The following is a 19,182-nucleotide window of genomic DNA, read 5'->3' on the forward strand; positions in this document are numbered from 1 at the left end:
GTGGACAGAGTGGTGAAGAAGGCATTCAGCATGCTTGGTTTCATTAGTCAGAACATTGAATCCAGGAGCTGGGACGTCTTGTTGAAGTTGTACAAGACATTGGTAAGGCCACACTTGGAATATTGTGTACAGTTCTGGTCATCCTATTATAGAAAGGGTATTATTAAACTAGAAGGAGTGCAGAAAAGATTTATTAGGATGCTACTGGGACTTGATGGTTTGAGTTAGAGAGGCTGGATAGACTGGGACTTTTTCCCTGGAGCATAGGAGGCCAAGGGGGTGATCTCATAGAGGTCTTTAAAATAATGAGGGCCATGGATAAGGTAGATATTCAACATCTTTTCCCGAAGGTAGGGGAATCTAAAACTAGAGGGCATAGGTTTAAGGTGAGAGGGGAGAGATACAAAAGGAACCAGAGGGGCAATTTTTTCACGCAGAGGGTGGTGAGTATCTGGAATGAACTACCTGACGCAGTGCTAGAGACAATTTTGTCTTAAAACACTTAGACAGTTACATGGGTAAGATGGGTATCGAAGGATATGGGCCAAATGTGGGCAATTGGGAATAGCTTACTGGTAAAATCTGAGTGGCATGGACAAGTTGGTCTGGAGGGCCTGTTTCCATGCTGTAAACCTCTAAGACTTTGCCTAAATGAGGACATTGAAATGTCTGTAATCTTCCTTTTAAAGTAGGAAGTCCAGGCTTGTTACTATTGGGCTCAGTGTGTTTCTCTGGCTTCCTGATAGGCTGATTGAGACTTGACTTTCCTACCTGCCTGGTTAGTGGTGACATTAAGTGAAATGAACTGCCGGGGCTCCAGGCTGAGATCAGAGACCCCATTCACTGCCTCGACCTTCAGGGTGTAGTTGGTGTGCGCCAGTAGGTTTACCACGCTGATCGCTGGCTCAGTCAGTCCCATCTGCTTTGGGCTGAATCGAATCCCATTGCCACAAGCTTCACACTGGCTTGATGCCCATGCACACTTCCTGCAGACGACGTTGTATCGGATGTCACTCCTTCCTCCGTTACTGGAGGGCGGGCTCCACTCCATGGTCACCGAGGTTCCATTCACACTGGACAGGGCGTTTACTGGGGCAGAGGGAGGTCCTGGGAAAGATCAAAGAGGGTTAGGTTACAACTGAAATGTCACCTAGTATTGTGAGCACTTTAAAATAGAACATTTTGTCTTTTGGAAAATTGATGAGAGTGAAATCTCATTAAGTTCCTTTGCTGATTTCAAATCATTTTTCCTCCAGTGCAATGTGAAATAGATCTTAGTGCAAACAGGTAAATTCAATAACTTGCCACCCTCCACACTCTGCTCTATTCCTCGGATTCCATTAATGTTCCTCACATCACATTCAAGTTGCAACATTCAGAAATCACCTGAAATGTAATTAATCCTCAGAGAGGTGAGCGATGATGTGTAAGAGCAGCAGGAAGAGAAAGCTCTGACCATTCACCCCAGCCCCACAGGCAACTCATTGAACTGATTTGATTTGATTTATTATTGTCACACGTGTTAATATACAGTGAAAAATATTGCTTCTTGCACGCTATACAGGCAAAGCATACCATACATAGGGAAGGAAAGGAGAGAGTGCAGAACCTAGTGTTACAGTCATAGCTACGGTATAGAGAAACATCAACCTAATGTGAGGCAGGTCCATTCAAAAGTCTGATGGCAGCAGGAAAGAAGCTGTTTTTGAATTGGTTGGCACATGACCTCAGACTTTTGTATCTTTTACCCGACGGAAGAAGGTGGAAGAGAGAATGTCCGGGGTGCGCGGGGTCCTTAATTATGCTGGCTGCTTTTCCGAGGCAGCGGAAATTGTAGACAGTGTCAACGGATGGGAGGCTAGTTTGCGTGATGGACTGGGCTTCATTCATGACTGCCCATGTAGTTTCTTGCGGTTTTGGGCAGAGCAGGAGCCATAGCAAGCTATAATACAACCGGAAAGAATGTTTTCCATGGTGCATCTGTAAAAGTTGGTGAGAGTCATAGCAGACATGCCAAATTTCCTTAGTCTCCTGAGAAAGTCGAGGCGTTGGTGGGCTTTCTTAACTATAGAGTCTGCATGGAGGGACCAGATTAAATTCCCCCAGCAATCCTCTCAAATCCAACAGGATTGTGGCTATTTCAATGGTCTAGAGAGACAGTGCATGTGACTCTCCTATGCTCAGTTATCGATGAATGACTGGGAGTTACGACTGAGTAAAGACATGAGGCTGGGGATATCATAGAATCCCTACAGTGCAGTGTAATAGGTTGTTGCACACACTTAAATCTCACGGGATCCAGGGTGAGGTAGCCAATTGGATAAAACATTGGCTTGATGACAGAAGACAGAGGGTTGTTTTTCAAACTGGAGGCCTGTGACCAGCGGTGTGCCTCAGGGATCAGTGCTGGGTCCACTGTTATTTGGTCATTTATATCAAAGACCTGATGAGAATTTAGGAGGCATGGTTAGTAAGTTCGCAGGTGACACCAAGAGTGGCATAGTGGACAGTGGAGAAGGTTATCTAGGATTGCAATGGGATCTTGATCAATTGGGCCAATGGGCTGATGAATGGCAGATGGAGTTTAATTTAGACAAATGAGAGGTGATGCATTTTGGTTGATTGAACCAGGGCAGGACTTACTCAGTTAATGGTAGGGCGTTGGGGAGAATTATAGAACAAAGAGATCTAGGGGTACCTGTTCATAGCTTCTTGAAAGTGGAGTCACAGGTGAACAGAGTGGTGAAGAAGGCATTCGGCATGCTTGGTTTCATTGGTCAGAACATTGAATACAGGAGTTGGGACATCTTGTTGAAGTTGTACGAGACATTGGTAAGGCCACACTTGGAATACTGTGTACAGTTCTGGTCACCCTATTATCGAAAGGGTATTATTAAACTAGAAAGAGTGCAGAAAAGATTTACTAGGATGCTACCGGGACTTGATGGTTTGAGTTATAAGGAGAGATTGGATAGACTGGGGCATTTTTCCCTGGAGCGTCGGAGGCTGAGAGGTGATCTTATGGAGGTTGATAAAATAATGAGGGGCATAGATGAGCTAGATAGTCAACATCTTTTCCCAAAGGTAGGGAAGTATGAAACTAGATGGCACAGGTTTAAGGTGAGAGGGGAGAGATACAAAAGGGCTCAGAGGGGCAATGTCTTCACACAGTGGGTGGTGAGTGTCTGGAATGAGCTGCCAGAGGTAATAGTAGAGGTGGGTACAATTTTGTCTTTTAAAAAGCATTTAGATGGGTACATGGGTAAAATGTATAGAGGGATATGGGCCAAACACAGGCAATTGGGACTTGCTTAATGGTAAAAACTTGGCGGCATGGACAAGTTGGGTTGAAGGGCCTGTTTCCATGCTGTAAACCTCTATGACTCTATGAGTGCAGAAGGAGGCCATTCAGCCCATCGAGCCTGCATTGTCAGCACTCCTACCCAGGCCTTGTCCCATTAACCCCACGTATTTACCCCACTAATCCCCCTGACACTAATGGTCAATTTAGCATGGCCAATCCACCTAACCTGCACATCTTTGGACGGTGGGAGGAAACCGGAGCATCCGGAAGAAACCCACATGGACAGGGGGAGAATGTGCAAACTCCACACAGACAGTGACCCGAGGCCGGAATTGAACGCGGGTCCCTGGCGCTGTGAGACAGCAGTGCTAACCACTGTGACACTGTGCCACCCCGTATGAGGCTGTGATCGAGCAAAAAAGAGCATTGTTACAGTGTTGTCAGATCAAAATCACTGACTGGCCACTGGTATGAAGACAGTGACGGCTGGAGTTGTACGCATTAATTTTAGTTGCAAACACATTCCACACTCGTACAAGTCATGGTATTTCACAAGTAAATTGATATCACTATTTACTATCATTCTGTGTGAAACTTTGTAATCAGAGAACCATAAATTCCTTCAGCAAGCTGTGAGGTCAATCAGTGCATTGTGCCTGTGTCGGTTCCTTGATCCTCACCCTCGAGGCTGCAATCTTCCCCTTTCATCGCAGTTTTGAATTCTGCCATGAATTTATCAGACACTCCACAATCTAAAGGAGCTTCTGGAATTGTGTTTCCGCAGTTGTGAACATCGCGGTAATTGATGAGAATGTTCATTTGCACAGTGAGATTTACCACACCCAGACTCTGGCCGCCATCCTAATCTGCCCCCACTCTCCATTTAGGATCTGATCAGATACTACTTGCCCTTTGCCCAGTGCCGGATTTAGGCATAAGCTAAACAAGCTACAGCTCAGGGCCTCACAATCCGCAGGGGCCTCACAAAATTTCAGAAGGCGGCACGGTAGCACAGTGGCTAGCACTGCTGCTTCACAGCTCCAGGGACCTGGGTTCGATTCCCGGCTCGGGTCACTGTCTGTGTGGAGTTTGCACATTCTCCTCGTGTCTGCGTGGGTTTCCTCCGGGTGCTCCGGTTTCCTCCCACAGTCCAAAGATGTGCGGGTTAGGTTGATTGGCCATGCTAAAATTGCCCTCAGTGTCCTGAGATGCATAGGTTAGAGGGATTAGTAGATAAATATCTCGGGATATGGGGGTAGGGCCTGGGTGGGATTGTGGTCGGTGCAGACTCGATGGGCCGAATGGCCTCTTTCTGTACTGTAGAGATTCTATGATTCTAAGGTTTACAATGAAGAGAACATTTAAGAGCGGATACCAGAAAAGAAAAAGAAAGCACCAGCTTGAAGAGCAACTCAAAAAATTACCAAAAGTTGACAGTTACTTTACTCCAGAAACAGATAAGGATCCACAAACCCAAGGTGATCAGCAAAGTCCAAAACAACCACAGCCTAGTGCCTCTGCTACTGAGACAACGGAGTCTGGAATCTCAGCTGAGGAAAACACTGGAAGTGATGCAAATGTGAGTGTTGCAGAGCCGACATCCACAGTTGAAACAACAAAATTCATGAAACTCAATGATGCCGGTCAATGGGGTGTCTTAACCAAGGATGAACTCTCATACTGGATCCTTAAGGGTCCTTCAGAGTGTCAACACTGGAACGGCCCATTTGAAATCTCAAAGCGGGCATTCAAAAATCAAGATAGATATTGTTCAAAAGGTCTTTCTCAGTCCAGAAAAGTAAATGGTGAAATATACGATCAGGAATGGCTAGTGTACTCTCCAACAACTGGCTGTGTTTACTGCTTTGTCTGCAAGCTCTTTTCAACATCAACTGCAGCACTAGCTTCTAGTGGGTTTTCTGACTGGCGAAAGCCCATTGCAATTAAAAGTCTGTTTTGTATATATATTAATGTATCTTAAAATTATTTTTAAAATTACATTTAAGTATTGTTTCCAGGGTATATATTATAATCTATGAGAGAGATCAAGCCAGCCAAATGATAAATATGTAATCAGTAAATGCATTCATTTGAAAATAATTTGTATTTTTCACTTTAAATACCTTGCTATTAAATAATTAAAAGACATAATTATGTTTTCAGTTTTTTTGTGGCAACCCAAGGTCCTGTTTTGGGAAGCACTTTTGTGAGACCTTTTGGTGTAACTTTTTAACAAGGGGCCTCCAGGCTTTATATAGCTTCAGGCCTCACCAAGTCTAAATCCGGCACTGCCTTTGCCATTTACTATATTGGAGCTGTACGTGATTGGTTGGGTTGCTTTACTTTCCTCACCTGGAATGGTTATTCATAGAATAATGGAATAGTTATAGCACAGAAAGAGGCTATTCAGCCCATCACATCTGTGCTGGCCATCTGATCATCAATTCATCTGCAGCCATTCCCCTGCCTTTTCTCCGTAACATCACAAATTATTCCTTTTCAAATTATGATCCAATTACATTTTGAAAGCCATGATTGGCCCAGCCTCCATCACACACTCAGGCAGTGCATTGCAGATCCTAACCACCTGATGCATGAAAGGCTTTTTCCTCCTGACACCATTCCTTCTTCGTCAATTAATTTAAATCTGTGCCTCTGGTTTTCTGCCACTGGGATCATTATCTCCCTATCTACTCTGTCCACCCCCTTCCTGATTTTGAATACCTCCATCAAATCTCTCAAGCCAGTCCTCCCCCAAGCAGAGCAGTCCGAACTTCTCAAATCTTGCCAGGTAACTGAAGTCCCTCATTTTGTGAATCTTTTCTCCATCCTGTTTCATACCTTCCAAAATTCCCTGGATTCTTGAAAGGTCATGATGTGGAGATGCCAGCGTTGGACTGGGGTAAACACAGTAAGAAGTTTAACAACACCAGGTTAAAGTCCAACAGGTTTATTTGGTAGCAAAAGCCACAAGCTTTCGGAGCCTTAAGCTCCTTCTTCAGGTGAGCGGGAATTCTGTTCACAAACAGGGCATATAAAGACACAAACTCAATTTACAGAATAATGGTTGGAATGCGAATACTTACAGCTAATCAAGTCTTAAAGTTACAAACAATGTGTGTGGAGAGAGCATTAAGATAGGTTAAAGAGATGTGTATTGTCTCCAGACAGGACAGCCAGTGAGACTCTGCAGGTCCAGGCAAGCTGTGGGGATTACAGATAGTGTGACATGAACCCAATGAGGCCATCCTCATGTGTGCGGAACTTGGCTATCAGTTTCTGCTCAGCGACTCTGCGCCGTCGTGTGTCGTGAAGACCGCCTTGGAGAATGCTTACCTGAATATCAGAGGCCGAATGCCCGTGACTGCTGAAGTGCTCCTCAACAGGAAGAGAACTTCTTGAAAGGTCCCAGCGGATTGGGAAAGCACAGTGGTTTGTACTGCTGCCTCACAGCGCCAGAGACCCAGGTTCGATTCCCGGCTTGGGTCACTGTCTGTGCGGAGTCTGCATGTTCTCCCCGTGTCTGCGTGGGTTTCCTCCAGGTGCTCCAGTTTCCTCCCACAGTTCAAAAGATGTGCTGGTTAGGTGCATTAGCTATGCTAAATTCTCCCTCAGTGCATCCGAACAGGAGTGTGGCGACTAGGGGATTTTCACAATAATGTCATTGCAGTGTTAATATGAGCCAACTTGTGAAAATAATAAAATAAATAAAATAATAATATCCCCGAATATCTCTATTCATTGAAAGAGATGGAAAGCTGGAAACAATAGGCCAGTTAGTCTAATACCTATCATTAGCAAAATGCTGCAAATCATTATTAAGGAGCAGCAGGACATTTGCATATTAAGAGTCAACATAGTCATATAAAAACAGAAGCAGGTTTTGAAAAATTTATGTAAGTTCTTTGTGGGCATAACAAGTAGGCTAGATAAAAGGAAAGCAGGGGGCCGACAGTCGGGTCAGATGACCCCTTGGTCACCCGCTGCCAGGACCTGTTAATGGCAAGTTTGGCCAAGCCAAAGGCATTCGATTATTCAATCCAATTATTCAATTATTCCAGCTGGTCAGTCTGATCAAGGTGACGTTCCCCTCTCCATGCCCTGCTGCTCGAGTTTCTTTGTGCTGAAATTCAGCATTTCAACTATGACCGGTTATCCTGGGAGTAAAACACATACAACAATCACACCCACTGCTTTTCACCTTACCATTCCAAAGCGTGCCTATTATTCATTTTTATTTCCAAATCTGAAATGCCATTCACCACATATGGCATGGGACTATTGGACAATGCAACATTCAAACAATCACTCATTAAAGTTGAGGCGCAGATCTCTTTCACGTGGCTTAATTTTCATAGTTGGCAATGCAACAGCGCTCATTAAATATTGAGCTGATTAGGATCTATGAGTTACTTTTAAGTTTGAAGTTTATTTATTACTAACACAAGTAGGCTTACATTAACACTGTAATTAAGTTACTATTAAAATCCCCTAGTTACCACACCCCGGTGCCTGTCCGGGTACACCGAGGGAGAATTTAGCATGGCCAATGAACCTAACCAGCACGTCTTTTGGACTGTGGGAGGAAACCGGAGCACCCGGAAAAAACCCATACAGACACGGGGAGAACATGCAAACTCCACACAGACAGTGTGGGCATAACAAGTAGGCTAGATAAAAGGAAAGCAGGGGGCAGACAGTCGGGTCAGATGACCCCTTGGTCACCCGCTGCCAGGACCTGTTAATGGCAAGTTTGGCCAAGCCAAAGGCATTCGATTATTCGATCCAATTATTCAATTATTCCAGCTGGTCAGTCTGGGAATCGAACGTGGGTCCCTGGTGCTGTGAGGCCGCAGTATCTTTAGTTGGATAAATAGACTAGACAAATAGAGTGATTTGCATGTGATCTTTATCAGTCTGATTTTATATTTAGCAGATCAAAGGGATTACCATGTGTTGCTCTGTAATAATTATTAATCATAGATGATCCAAACAACGATGTGGTTCAATAAAGTATTCAGTGGCAGTCCAGAATGCAGTGGAGTAATGGCTTGGTTGTGATACAGCAATTTAAAATGATGTCACCATTAGACCCCCTCTCGGACGGTTCATGAGATTGACTAACTGCATGCAGCAGTGTCAGCATTGGTAAGATTTCATAGAACATTAGACACTTATGGCAGGAAAGTGGGCCATTTATCGAAACGGAAAATATTGTGGATGCTGGAAATCTGAAAGGAAAACAGAAAATGCTGGAAGTACTCAGTCGGTCAGCATTGTGGAGAGAGAAACGGAGTTATTAGGCTGGATTTTACATTCCCTCTGTGGCACGAAAGCTGGAAGGGCGCTCATATAATGCAGCGTGCTATTTTATGAGTTGGTGGTAATTCTCTCCACTTGCTTGGATGAGTGCATTTCCAATAACACTAAGGATGCTCGATACCATCCCAGACAATGCCTAATCCACCATCTTAAACATTCACTCCACCCACCATTAATGCACATGGCAGCAGTGTGTATAATCTACAAGATGCACTGCAGTGACTCACCAAGGCCCTCGGCATAGCAATTAATGGTCATGTAAGTGCCTCATCTCACCTCCCACTGCTGTTTACGCCATGCCAAACAGTAGCCAGGCAGCTTTACCTGGCAGGGGCGGCATGATGGCACTCATTAGCTGCCTCACAGTGCCAGGGACCCGGGTTCGATTCCCAGCTTGGGTGACTGTCTGTGTGGAGTTTGCACATTCTCCTCATGTCTGTGCGGCTTTCCTCCAGGTGCTCTGGTTTCCTCCCACAGTCCATAAGATGTGCAGATTAGATTGATTTGGCCAAGCTAAATTGCCCCTTACTGTTAAGGGGACTAGCTAGAGTAAATACGTGGGGCTACGGGGATAGGACCTGAGTGGGATTGTGGTCGGTGCAGACTCGATGGGCCAAATGGCCTCCTTCTGCACTGTAGGAATTCTAGGATTCTATGATTTACTGCATGGGCTGGTGTCAGGCAAAGGAGTGGGGCCTCATTTTCAGATCCCCTGTGCCCATTGGTGGCACCTCCCCAAAGTCATACCCTCTCTTTAATACTCCCCCTGGCCTCTCAAACCCGAACACTCGCTCACCTTACTCTCCCAAAGGAGCCGGCCAGTCAGGCTTTGCCAACCCTCGACTTACCAATGGCCTCTGTTTGAACCTGCCACTGCTGGGACTCATGATGTGGCGATGCCGGCGTTGGACTGGGGTAAACACAGTAAGGAGTCTAACAACACCAGGTTAAAGTCCTAGCAGCCAAGACAGGAAATTCTCTGCAGATGTTAATGTAGGTCTCACACTCAATCGATTAACACCTCAATAATGGTAAACTGGCTGTGGTGGACCAGCTTTCTCGTGGGCAGACTCCCAACCGGCTTCTCAGCCGGGAGTGGAAAATCCAGTTCCAGATTCTAATGGAAGGGCACAATCTGAAACACTGGACTGGGTTATAGATTGGTGGGGGGATGGGGGGTGGAACATTTTCGAGCCAAACAGAGGGCTGGCTATACTAGACCTGGTATTCTGCAATGAGATAGGGTTAATTGATAACCTCATAGTAAAGGAGCCCCTAGGGCAGTGATCGTAATATGTTGCATTTTACATTCAGATGGAGAGACAAAACAGTATGTCCAAGGCTAGTATTTTAAAGTTAAATAAGGGCAATTATGAGGGTGTGCGCGTGCATGCATTAGTCTGTGTGTGCGCATAGCGGTATTGTACTCAGTCCAACACTAACCCTATATGTGTCAGACCCTTAGAGTACAGAAACAGCTTAACTTAAGCAAGATAGGAGCCAAGTTCTGGAACCATGTAGTAAGCATTTCTCTTCAGAACTATAACATGATCTTTAATCAAAACTGCCCCTTTCTTCTCCAGTATTCCTGAATACTTAATGTGCAAGAATATGAAGAAGCTATTTCTGACCTTGTTAGAGTCATGTCTCTGTTAATGCACTCTCATCATAATCCCATGTGACAACTTGTTATGCATTAATTCCACTATGGATATCAATATCCGTACAATTAAATACCTCCTTCAACAGTGCTGTTATTTTCCTCATTCTGCTTCCTGCAATTTTTAGAATATTTCCAATTTGACTGATGTTTAAATTTTCTATCCTCTGATCTCATTGCTGCTCCTACCAGTTATTTTCTGATTGCCTGAACTCGTCAAATCAGATTACATTCTCTCCGACAGTACTTGTTAACATCTCCATGAAAACTTTAGTCCCAAACCTTATCCCAATGCCCCAGGAACCAAAAACCTTCCATCCTGTGCTACCTCTCCAGCCACACATTTACCCAAACTATCTCCCTGATTCACTATGTACCAGCACGTGGCATTAGAGTCAGGTCATTCCCTTTAAAGTTTAAAAGTTTTTAAAGTTTATTTTAACCCTGGTGTCACAAGTAGGCTTACATTAACACTGCAATGAAGTTACTGTGAAAATCCCCGAGTCGCCACACTCCGGCGCCTGTTCGGGTACACCGAGGGAACTTTAGCACGGCCAATGCACCTTAACCAGCACATCTTTCGGACTGTAGGAGGAAACTGGAGCACCCGGAGGGAACACACACAGACACAGGGAGAACGTGCAGACTCCACACAGACAGTCGGATCAAAGCCAGGAATCGAACCTGGGTCCCTGGTGCCGTGAGGCAGCAATGCTAACCACTGTGCCACTGTGCTGCGAGACCCTGTTTAATCTTTTTCCTTATTTTTTTCTTGAAATTTACCTGAAGTACTTCAATTCTTTTTCTATTTGTGTCATGAGTTCCAACATGGGTAATGTAATGACTTCTGGCTGACATAGCATATATCATTATCAATGTTAATAATAATATATTTATCAGGCACCTTAATGCATGAAACATTTCAATATAATTCATCAAACAGATGACATTGTTATGTAATGGTATTTTTGATCTATAGCGAATTAATCTTGCTTAATGTGTATGAAAGTCTTAGTTCTGGAATTATTTTGGGCAGCTTTCTCTCCACAGTTCTGGAGACACGTTCGTAAAGTGATGAAAGTAACTGAAGCACTATTGAGATGTGATATTACTGTGTTCCTGACAGTCTAAATACATTCCTGGCAGTCCGCTTGCGTTCCTGACAGTCCGATTGGATTCCTGACAATTCGTATGTCTTACAGACAGCCAGATTGCGTTCCTGTCAGTTGTGTTGAGTTCTTGCCTCAGAAAGTGTGTTTCGAACAGTTGGATCGTATTCCTGACAGTTGGATTGTGTCCCTGTCAGGGTGATACGGGTTCTGAATGGGGATGGTTTTCCTCACATCAGGCCGGTGTTTTTGAAAATACCTGGTTTACTATCTCCCAGTAAGGAGTCTAACAACACCAGGTTAAAGTCCAGCAGGTTTATTTGGTAGCAAACGCCACTAGCTTTCGGAGCGCTGCTCCTTCGTCAGGTGAGTGGGAGATCTGTCACTCACCTGACGAAGGAGCAGCGCTCCGAAAGCTAGTGGCGTTTGCTACCAAATAGACCTGTTGGGCTTTAACCTGGTGTTGTTAGACTCCTTACTGTGTTTACCCCAGTCCAACGCCGGCGTTTCCACATCATGATTACTATCTCCCACACAGAAGCCCTACATTGGTCTTCATCAAGATCTACAAAAATGTGGGAAAAGGTTTCAGTTATTCGGTGTTCTAGTTGGATTTTGAAAAGCTGATTGGAAGATTCAGTTTTTAAAACTTATTGTGCATTCCATTTTGAATGTTCCCTCTATTTATTTAATATTCCAGCACAGTGCAAAGATTAGCCATTTACTCACAGGCCTCTGCTAAGCCATACCATAGAATCATAGTAACCCTACAGTAGAAGGAGGTCATTCAGCCCATCAAGCCTGCACCAACAACAATCCCACTCAGGCTCTATCCCCAATACCCCACACATTTGCCCGACTAATCCCCCTGACACTAAGGGACAATTTAGCACAGCCAATCAACCTAACCCGCACATCTTTGGAGTGTGGGAGGAAACCAGGCGAGCACCCGGAGGAAACCCACGCAGACACGGGGAGAACGTGCAAATGCCACACAGACCGTGGTGAGGCAGCTATCGGTCAGGATCCAAACCGACAATAGAATTCTCCGACCTCAGCCGTGGCCGGAATTCTCCGGTCGCATCACAGTTAATGGCATTTTGGCTGAGTGTCAAGTTTTCCGTTCTCGCTGGCAGCGGTTGCGGGGTGCACAGAATTTGAACCTGAGCGATCCCACCATCCCATCTGCAACGTGCCTTTAACACCGCTAGGATTTTTTCCAGCAGACCAGCTGGCATTAGGGGCTGAATGGGCTGGTGTAATCAAAGGCAGCTCTGTCTGTATGGTGGAGTATTAACTCCTCCTGTCAGACATCTCACTAACACCAGAGTGTCCCACTCCCCTCCCCTTGTTCTGTCATGTCACTACGACATTGCCGCTTCCATCTGAATGAAGATGCAGCCTGTGACTGATCAGATAATAAACGGGTTATTATATTGCAATTTGATTAGTTGTGAATGCAAAGAGTGGGTGAGAATAGAATGGACAGGTCCATTTCAAACTGGTCTGTAATATGCATGAAATTGTTGGAGAAATGCCAGTAAGTTTATGGTAAGTAGATGCTAGTCTGACACTCAAGAAAAGCAACTTAAATGGACTTATGATAATAAGAGGAAAAATCCTGTCAGTTCGAGTTGACTGATTTCTCATTATTCTCCAGCTAGCCCAGGCCTGACTCATTTCGGAAGCTCAGGTAACCCTCTTCACGATAAGAACTCTTTGAAAACTGTGCATAATCGCATTTCCTTAAAGTGAGAAAGTACTGTTTAAAAAGTTACGCAAGGAATTAAAGAACGTTTCTGTGGTGAAACTGCTGATTACTGGGTCATGGAGAATGGACACTGGTGAAGCAGCTTGTTTACTGCAAGTTCAATCGAGGTGGAAATTGGCTGGATCACAAGATTGTTACAGTGAAGAAAGCAGCCCATTGGGCCATCGCGTCTGCTCCAAATGGAAGAGAGAGAGCAATTTACCATTGGCTATTTTTTAACAGTCGTCTACTGAACTTTAATGCTGGAATAGAATTGCAGTGAACTGTGTACACGGTGTTTACATATATAATAAATTCAATATACTTATTAGCAGCATACTAATGTCCTTTAGGGAAGGAAATCTGCTGTCCTTACCTGGTCTGACCTACATGTGACTCCAGATACACAGCAATGTGGTTGACTTTCAAAGGCCCACTGAAATGGATGGGCAATTAGGGGCAATACATCCCATAAAAGTTGGTTGAGGAAATATGATAGTGAGAACGCTTTCACAGTGGAAAGGACATCCACCATTAATATCTCAGGGCCATTTGGAATGGGCAACAAAAGCCAACCTTCCCAGAACAGTCCACATCCAGAAAATAAACAGCAAAGGGCCTGACCAGGCCCTCTATGAGACACAGCAGTCGGCGAGCTCCTGCCAGGAGGAGCTGGTGTGTTCCCTTGGAAATCCTCGGCTTTATTGCTTGTTACCTGCAACAGTATGGTTTGAATTCTGTTTAAACTGTGCCTAACTTCCATCAGGATTAAAGGGTGACTGAGCACTCCTGAGAAAATTCTGTTGTAAGAAAATATAACTGGGTGGGACAGAATAATGGAGTTTGGAAGCTCGACAGGTACCCTGATGTCATCGAGAATACAAGAACCTAAAGATGTGCAGGTTAGGTTGATTGGCCATGCTAAATTGACCCGAGTGTCAGGGGGATTAGCAGGGTAAATGTGTGGGGTTACGGGAATAGGGCCTGGGTGGGATTGTGGTCGGTACAGACTCACTGGGCGAAATGGCCTCCTTCTGTACTGTAGGGATTCTACGATTCTATGAAAAGCAGGGATGTACTGCTAAGGCTTTATGAGGCTCTGGTCAGACCACATTTGGAATATTGTGAGCAATTTTGGATCCTGTATCCAAGGGAGGATGTGGTGGCCTTGGAGAGGGTCCAGAGGAGGTTCGCAAGAATGGTCCCAGGACTGAAAAGCCTCATGTATGGGGAGCGTCTGAGGACTCTGGGTCTGTACTCGATGGAGTTTAGAAGGATGAAGGGGGATCTCATTGAAATTTACAGAATAATGAAAGGCCTGGATAGATGTGGGGAAGATGTTTCCATTACTAGGAAAGACTAGGATGCGAGGGCACAGCCTCAGAGTAAAGAAATCCAAGAGGAACAATTTCTCCAGCCAGGGTGGTGAGTCTCTGGAATTCATTGCCACAGAAAGCTGTGGAGTCCAGGTCACTGAGTGTAGTTAAGACAGAGGTCAATAGGTTCTTGATTGGTAAGGGGATCAAAGGTTACGGGGAAAAAGCGGGAGGATGGGGTTGAGAAACGTATCAGCCATGGTTGACAGGGTGCTCCGGTTTCCTCCCACAGTCCGAAAGATGTGCTGGTTAGGGTGCATTGGCCGTGCTAAATTCTCCCTTCACCCGAACAGGCGCCGGAGTGTGGCGACTAGGGGATTTTCACAGTAACTTTATTGCAGTGTTAATGTAAGCCTACTTGTGACACTAATAAAATAAACTATAAAAAGAATGGTGGAGCAAACTCGATGGGCCAAATGGTCGAATTCTGCTGCTATATCTTATGGTAATATTTTAATTCCACGGCATTGGAGTGAGTTTTATACTTTACCAGAACAGATCGGGCCCGATTGCTGGCAGCAGTGGGCTTGATGGGCTAAATGGTGCTTTGATATTTAAGAACATATGAACTAGGAGCAGGAGTGGGCCATCCGGCCCCTCGAGCCTGCTCCGCCATTCAATAAGATCATGGCTGATCTTTTTGTAGACTCAGCTCCACTTACCCGCCCGCTCACCATAATCCTTAATTCCTTTTCTGTTCAAAAATGTATCTATCCTTGCCTTAAAAACATTCAATGAGGTAGCCTCAACTGCTTCACTGGGCAGGGAATTCCACAGATTCACAACCCTTTGTGTGAAGAAGTTCCTCCTCAACTCAGTCCTAAATCTGCTTCCCCTTATTTTGAGGCAATGCCCCCTAATTCTAGTTTCACCCGCCAGTGGAAACAACTTCCCTGCTTCTATCTTATCTATTCCCTTCATAATCTTATATGTTTAAGATCTCCCCTCATTCTTCTGAATTCCAATGACTATAGCACCAGTCTACTCAGTCTCTCCTCATAAGCCAACCCTCTCAACTCCGGAATCAACCTAGTGAATCTCCTCTGCACACCCTCCAGTGCCAGTATATCCTTTCTCAAGTAAGGAGACCAAAACTGTACACAGTACTCCAGGTGTGGCCTCACCAGAACCTTATACAGCTGCAACATAATCTCGCTGTTTTTAAACTCCATCCCTCAAGCAATGAAGGACAAAATTCCATTTGTCTTCTTAATTACCTGCTGCACCCGCAAACCAACTCCTTGAGATTCCTGCACAAGGACACCCAGGTCCCTCTGCACAGCAGCATGTTGCAATTTTTTACCATTTAAATAGTAGTCCATTTTGCTGTTATTCCTACCAAAATGGATAACCTCACATTTACCAACATTGTACTCCATCTGCCAGACCCTCGCCCATTCACTTAGATTATCTATATCCCTTTGCAGACTTTCAGCGTCCTCTGCACACTTTGCTCTGCCACCCATCTTAGTGTCATCTGCGAATTTTGACACACTGCACTTGGTCCCCAACTCCAAATCATCTATGTAAATCTAAACAACTGCGGTCCCAACGCTGACTTTGTGGTGAATAATTCAAATTAGACACTGGTCGGGATTCTCTGACCTCGCCTGCAGCTGGGATTCTCCAGTCCCGCTGATGTGAACGGAGTTTTGGCTGAGCACCAAATTCTTTGTCCTCATTGGCAGCAGGATGTGAACAGCCGGAAAATTCCGGCCCTTGAATCTTACACTCCAACAGCTAAGGGAAAGCTCCGACAGGTGCTGTTCTTCTGTCTGAGCTGAATATTAAATCCCATTCCTGTTACACACTCTTCTTTCTAATCACCAGGTTTATTAGATCAGGAAAAAGTGGATAACATTCAATGCAGCAGAACAGAAGGGAGCTGGAGAATGAAATGGTTATAAACAAAGAACAGTACAGCACAGGAAACAGGCCCTTCGGCCCTCCAAACCTGTGCCGCTTATTGGTCCAATTAGATCATTCGTTCGTATCCCTCCATTCCCAGACTGCTCATGTGACTATCCGGGTAAGTCTGAAACGATGCCAGCATGTCTGCCTCCACCACCCTACTTGGCAGCGCATTCCAGGCCCCCACCACTCTCTGTGTAAAAAATGTCCCTCTGATATCTGAGTTATACCTCGCCCCTCTCACCTTGAGCCCGTGACCCCTCGTGATCATCACCTCCGACCTGGGAAAAAGCTTCCCACTGTTCACCCTATCTATACCCTTCATAATTTTGTACACCTCTATTAAGTCGCCCCTCATTCTCCGTCTTTCCAGGGAGAACAAGCCCAGTTTACCCAATCTCTCCTCATAGCTAAGACCCTCCATACCAGGCAACATCCTGGTAAACCTTCTCTGCACTCTCTCTAAAGCCTCCACGTCCTAATATATATTGTTATATTATTGTTATATATTGTTGTATTAGCTGTAATATGTCATGTGTAAGAGTTTCTGAGGGCCACATTTCACAACTGCAGTAGAGTCTATAGCAGGCAGCATGGCAACATTAAACATTAAAACCATTGTCAATTGTCGGAAAAAACCCATCCGATTCACTAATATCCTTTACGGAAGGAAATCTGCCATTCTTACCTGGTCTGGCCTACATGTGACTCAGACCCAGAGCAATATGATGAACTCTTAAATATAAGAACATAGTGTGGTGAACCATAGATGGTCACCACTATGGGTACTTGTATATATGTTACTCTCGTTGCTGTTGGGGTTAGGGTTGTTGGGTGTTCCACCTGTTATTACTGTTTATGTGGTACACTCCGTTCGGCTCCGCCCAGGACTCCGCCTTCTAACAGGAGTATAAAGGTCACTGCTACTTCCTAGTAGTCTTTAGTCTGGGATAATATTGTTGAGTACGGTACGGTAGCACAGTGGTTAGCACTGTTGCTTCACAGCTCCAGGGACCTGGGTTCGATTCCCGGCTTGGGTTACTGTCTGTGTGGAGTTTGCACATTCTCCTCGTGTCTGCGTGGGTTTCCTCCGGGTGCTCCGGTTTCCTCCCACAGTCCAAAGATGTGCGGGTTAGGTTGATTGGCCATGCTAAAATTGCCCCTTAGTGTCCTGAGATGTGTAGGTTAGAGGGATTAGCGGGTAAATGTGTAGGGATATGGAGGTAGGGCCTGGGTGGGATTGTGGTCGGTGCAGACTCGATGGGCTGAATGGCCTGTTTCTGCACTGTAGGGTTTCTATGATTTCTATGATTTCTAGTGTGCTCCTATTTGTAGTGAATAAAAGCCTTTATTCCCGGGTATGTTCTAGCCTCCCGTGTGAATCAATCGTGCATCACATAGTAAGAATACAAGAACTAGGAGCAAGAGTAGGCCATCTGGCCCCTCGAGCCTGCTCCGCCATTCAATAAGATCATGGCTGATCTTTTTGTGGACTCAGCTCCACTTACCCGCCCGCTCACCATAATTGTTAATTCTTTTACTGTTCAAAAATTTATCTATCTTTGCCTTAAAAACATTCAATAGGGTAGCCTTAACTGCTTCACTGGGCAGGGAATTCCACGGATTCACAACTCTTTGGGTGAAGAAGTTCCTCCTCAACTCAATCCTAAATCTGCTCCCCCTTATTTTGAGGCTATGCCCCCCTCGTTTTAGTTTCACCCGCCAGTGGAAACAACTTCCCTGCTTCTATTTTATCTATTTTCTACATAATCTTATATGTTTCCATAAGATACCCCCTCATTCTTCTAAATTCCAATGAGTATAGTCCCAGTCTACTCAGTCTCTCCTTATAAGCCCACTCTCTCAACTCCGGAATCAACCTAGTGAATCTCCTCTGCACCCCCTCTAGTGCCAGTATATCCTTTCTCAAGTAAGGAGACCAAAACTGTACACAGTACTCCAGATGTGGCTTCACCAGCACCTTATACAGCTGCAATATAACCTCACGGTTTTTAAACTCCATCCCTCTAGCAATAAAGGACAAAATTCCATTTGCCTTTTTAATTACCTGCTGCAGCTGCAAACCAACTTTTTGTGCACAAGGTCACCCAGGTCCCTCTGCACAGCAGCATGCTGCAATTTTTTACTATTTAAATAATAGTTCATTTTGCTGTTATTCCTACCAAAATGGATGACCTCACATTTACCAACATTGTACTCCATCTGTCAGACCCTCGCCCACTCACTTAGATTATCTATATCCCTTTGCAGATTTTCAGCGTCCTCCAGAAAACTTTGCTGTGGCACTCATCTTAGTGTTACCTGCGAACTTTGACACACTACACTTGGTCCCCAACTCCACATCATCTATGTAAATCGTAAACAATTGCAGTCCCAACACTGATCCCTAGAGGGACACCACTAGTCACTGATCGCCAACCAGAAAAACACCCAATCACCCCCACTCTTTGCTTTCTGTTAGTTAACCAATCCTCTATCTATGCTAATCCATTACCCGTAACACCGTGCATCTTTACCTTATGCAGCAGCCTTTGGTGCGGCACCTTGTCAAATGCCTTCTGGAAGCACCTTCTAACCCTAATTCTCTGAAATGGCCGAGCAAGTCACTTAATTCAGAGGCAATTAAAGATGGGCAACAAATGCTGGCCCAGCCAACCACACCCACATCACATAAAAGAATACAGGAAAAAACACCAGCACCGACTGATTAGTGTTCCTTTATTAAAGTG

General features: G+C 44.9%; 1 protein-coding gene across 1 annotated transcript in view; it reads right to left on the reverse strand.

The window, feature by feature from the left end:
- The window catches only part of LOC144509692 (ephrin type-A receptor 8-like), a 383,076-nt gene that overhangs the window by 164,668 nt on the left and 199,226 nt on the right, over nt 1-19,182 (reverse strand). Inside the window, exon 3 of the mRNA XM_078238475.1 lies at nt 772-1,107. Coding sequence (XP_078094601.1) covers nt 772-1,107 — 336 coding nt within the window. The remainder of the gene's footprint in view (nt 1-771; nt 1,108-19,182) is intronic.

This window comes from Mustelus asterias, chromosome 22, assembly GCF_964213995.1.
Source record: "Mustelus asterias chromosome 22, sMusAst1.hap1.1, whole genome shotgun sequence".
NCBI classification, from domain to species: domain Eukaryota; kingdom Metazoa; phylum Chordata; class Chondrichthyes; order Carcharhiniformes; family Triakidae; genus Mustelus; species Mustelus asterias.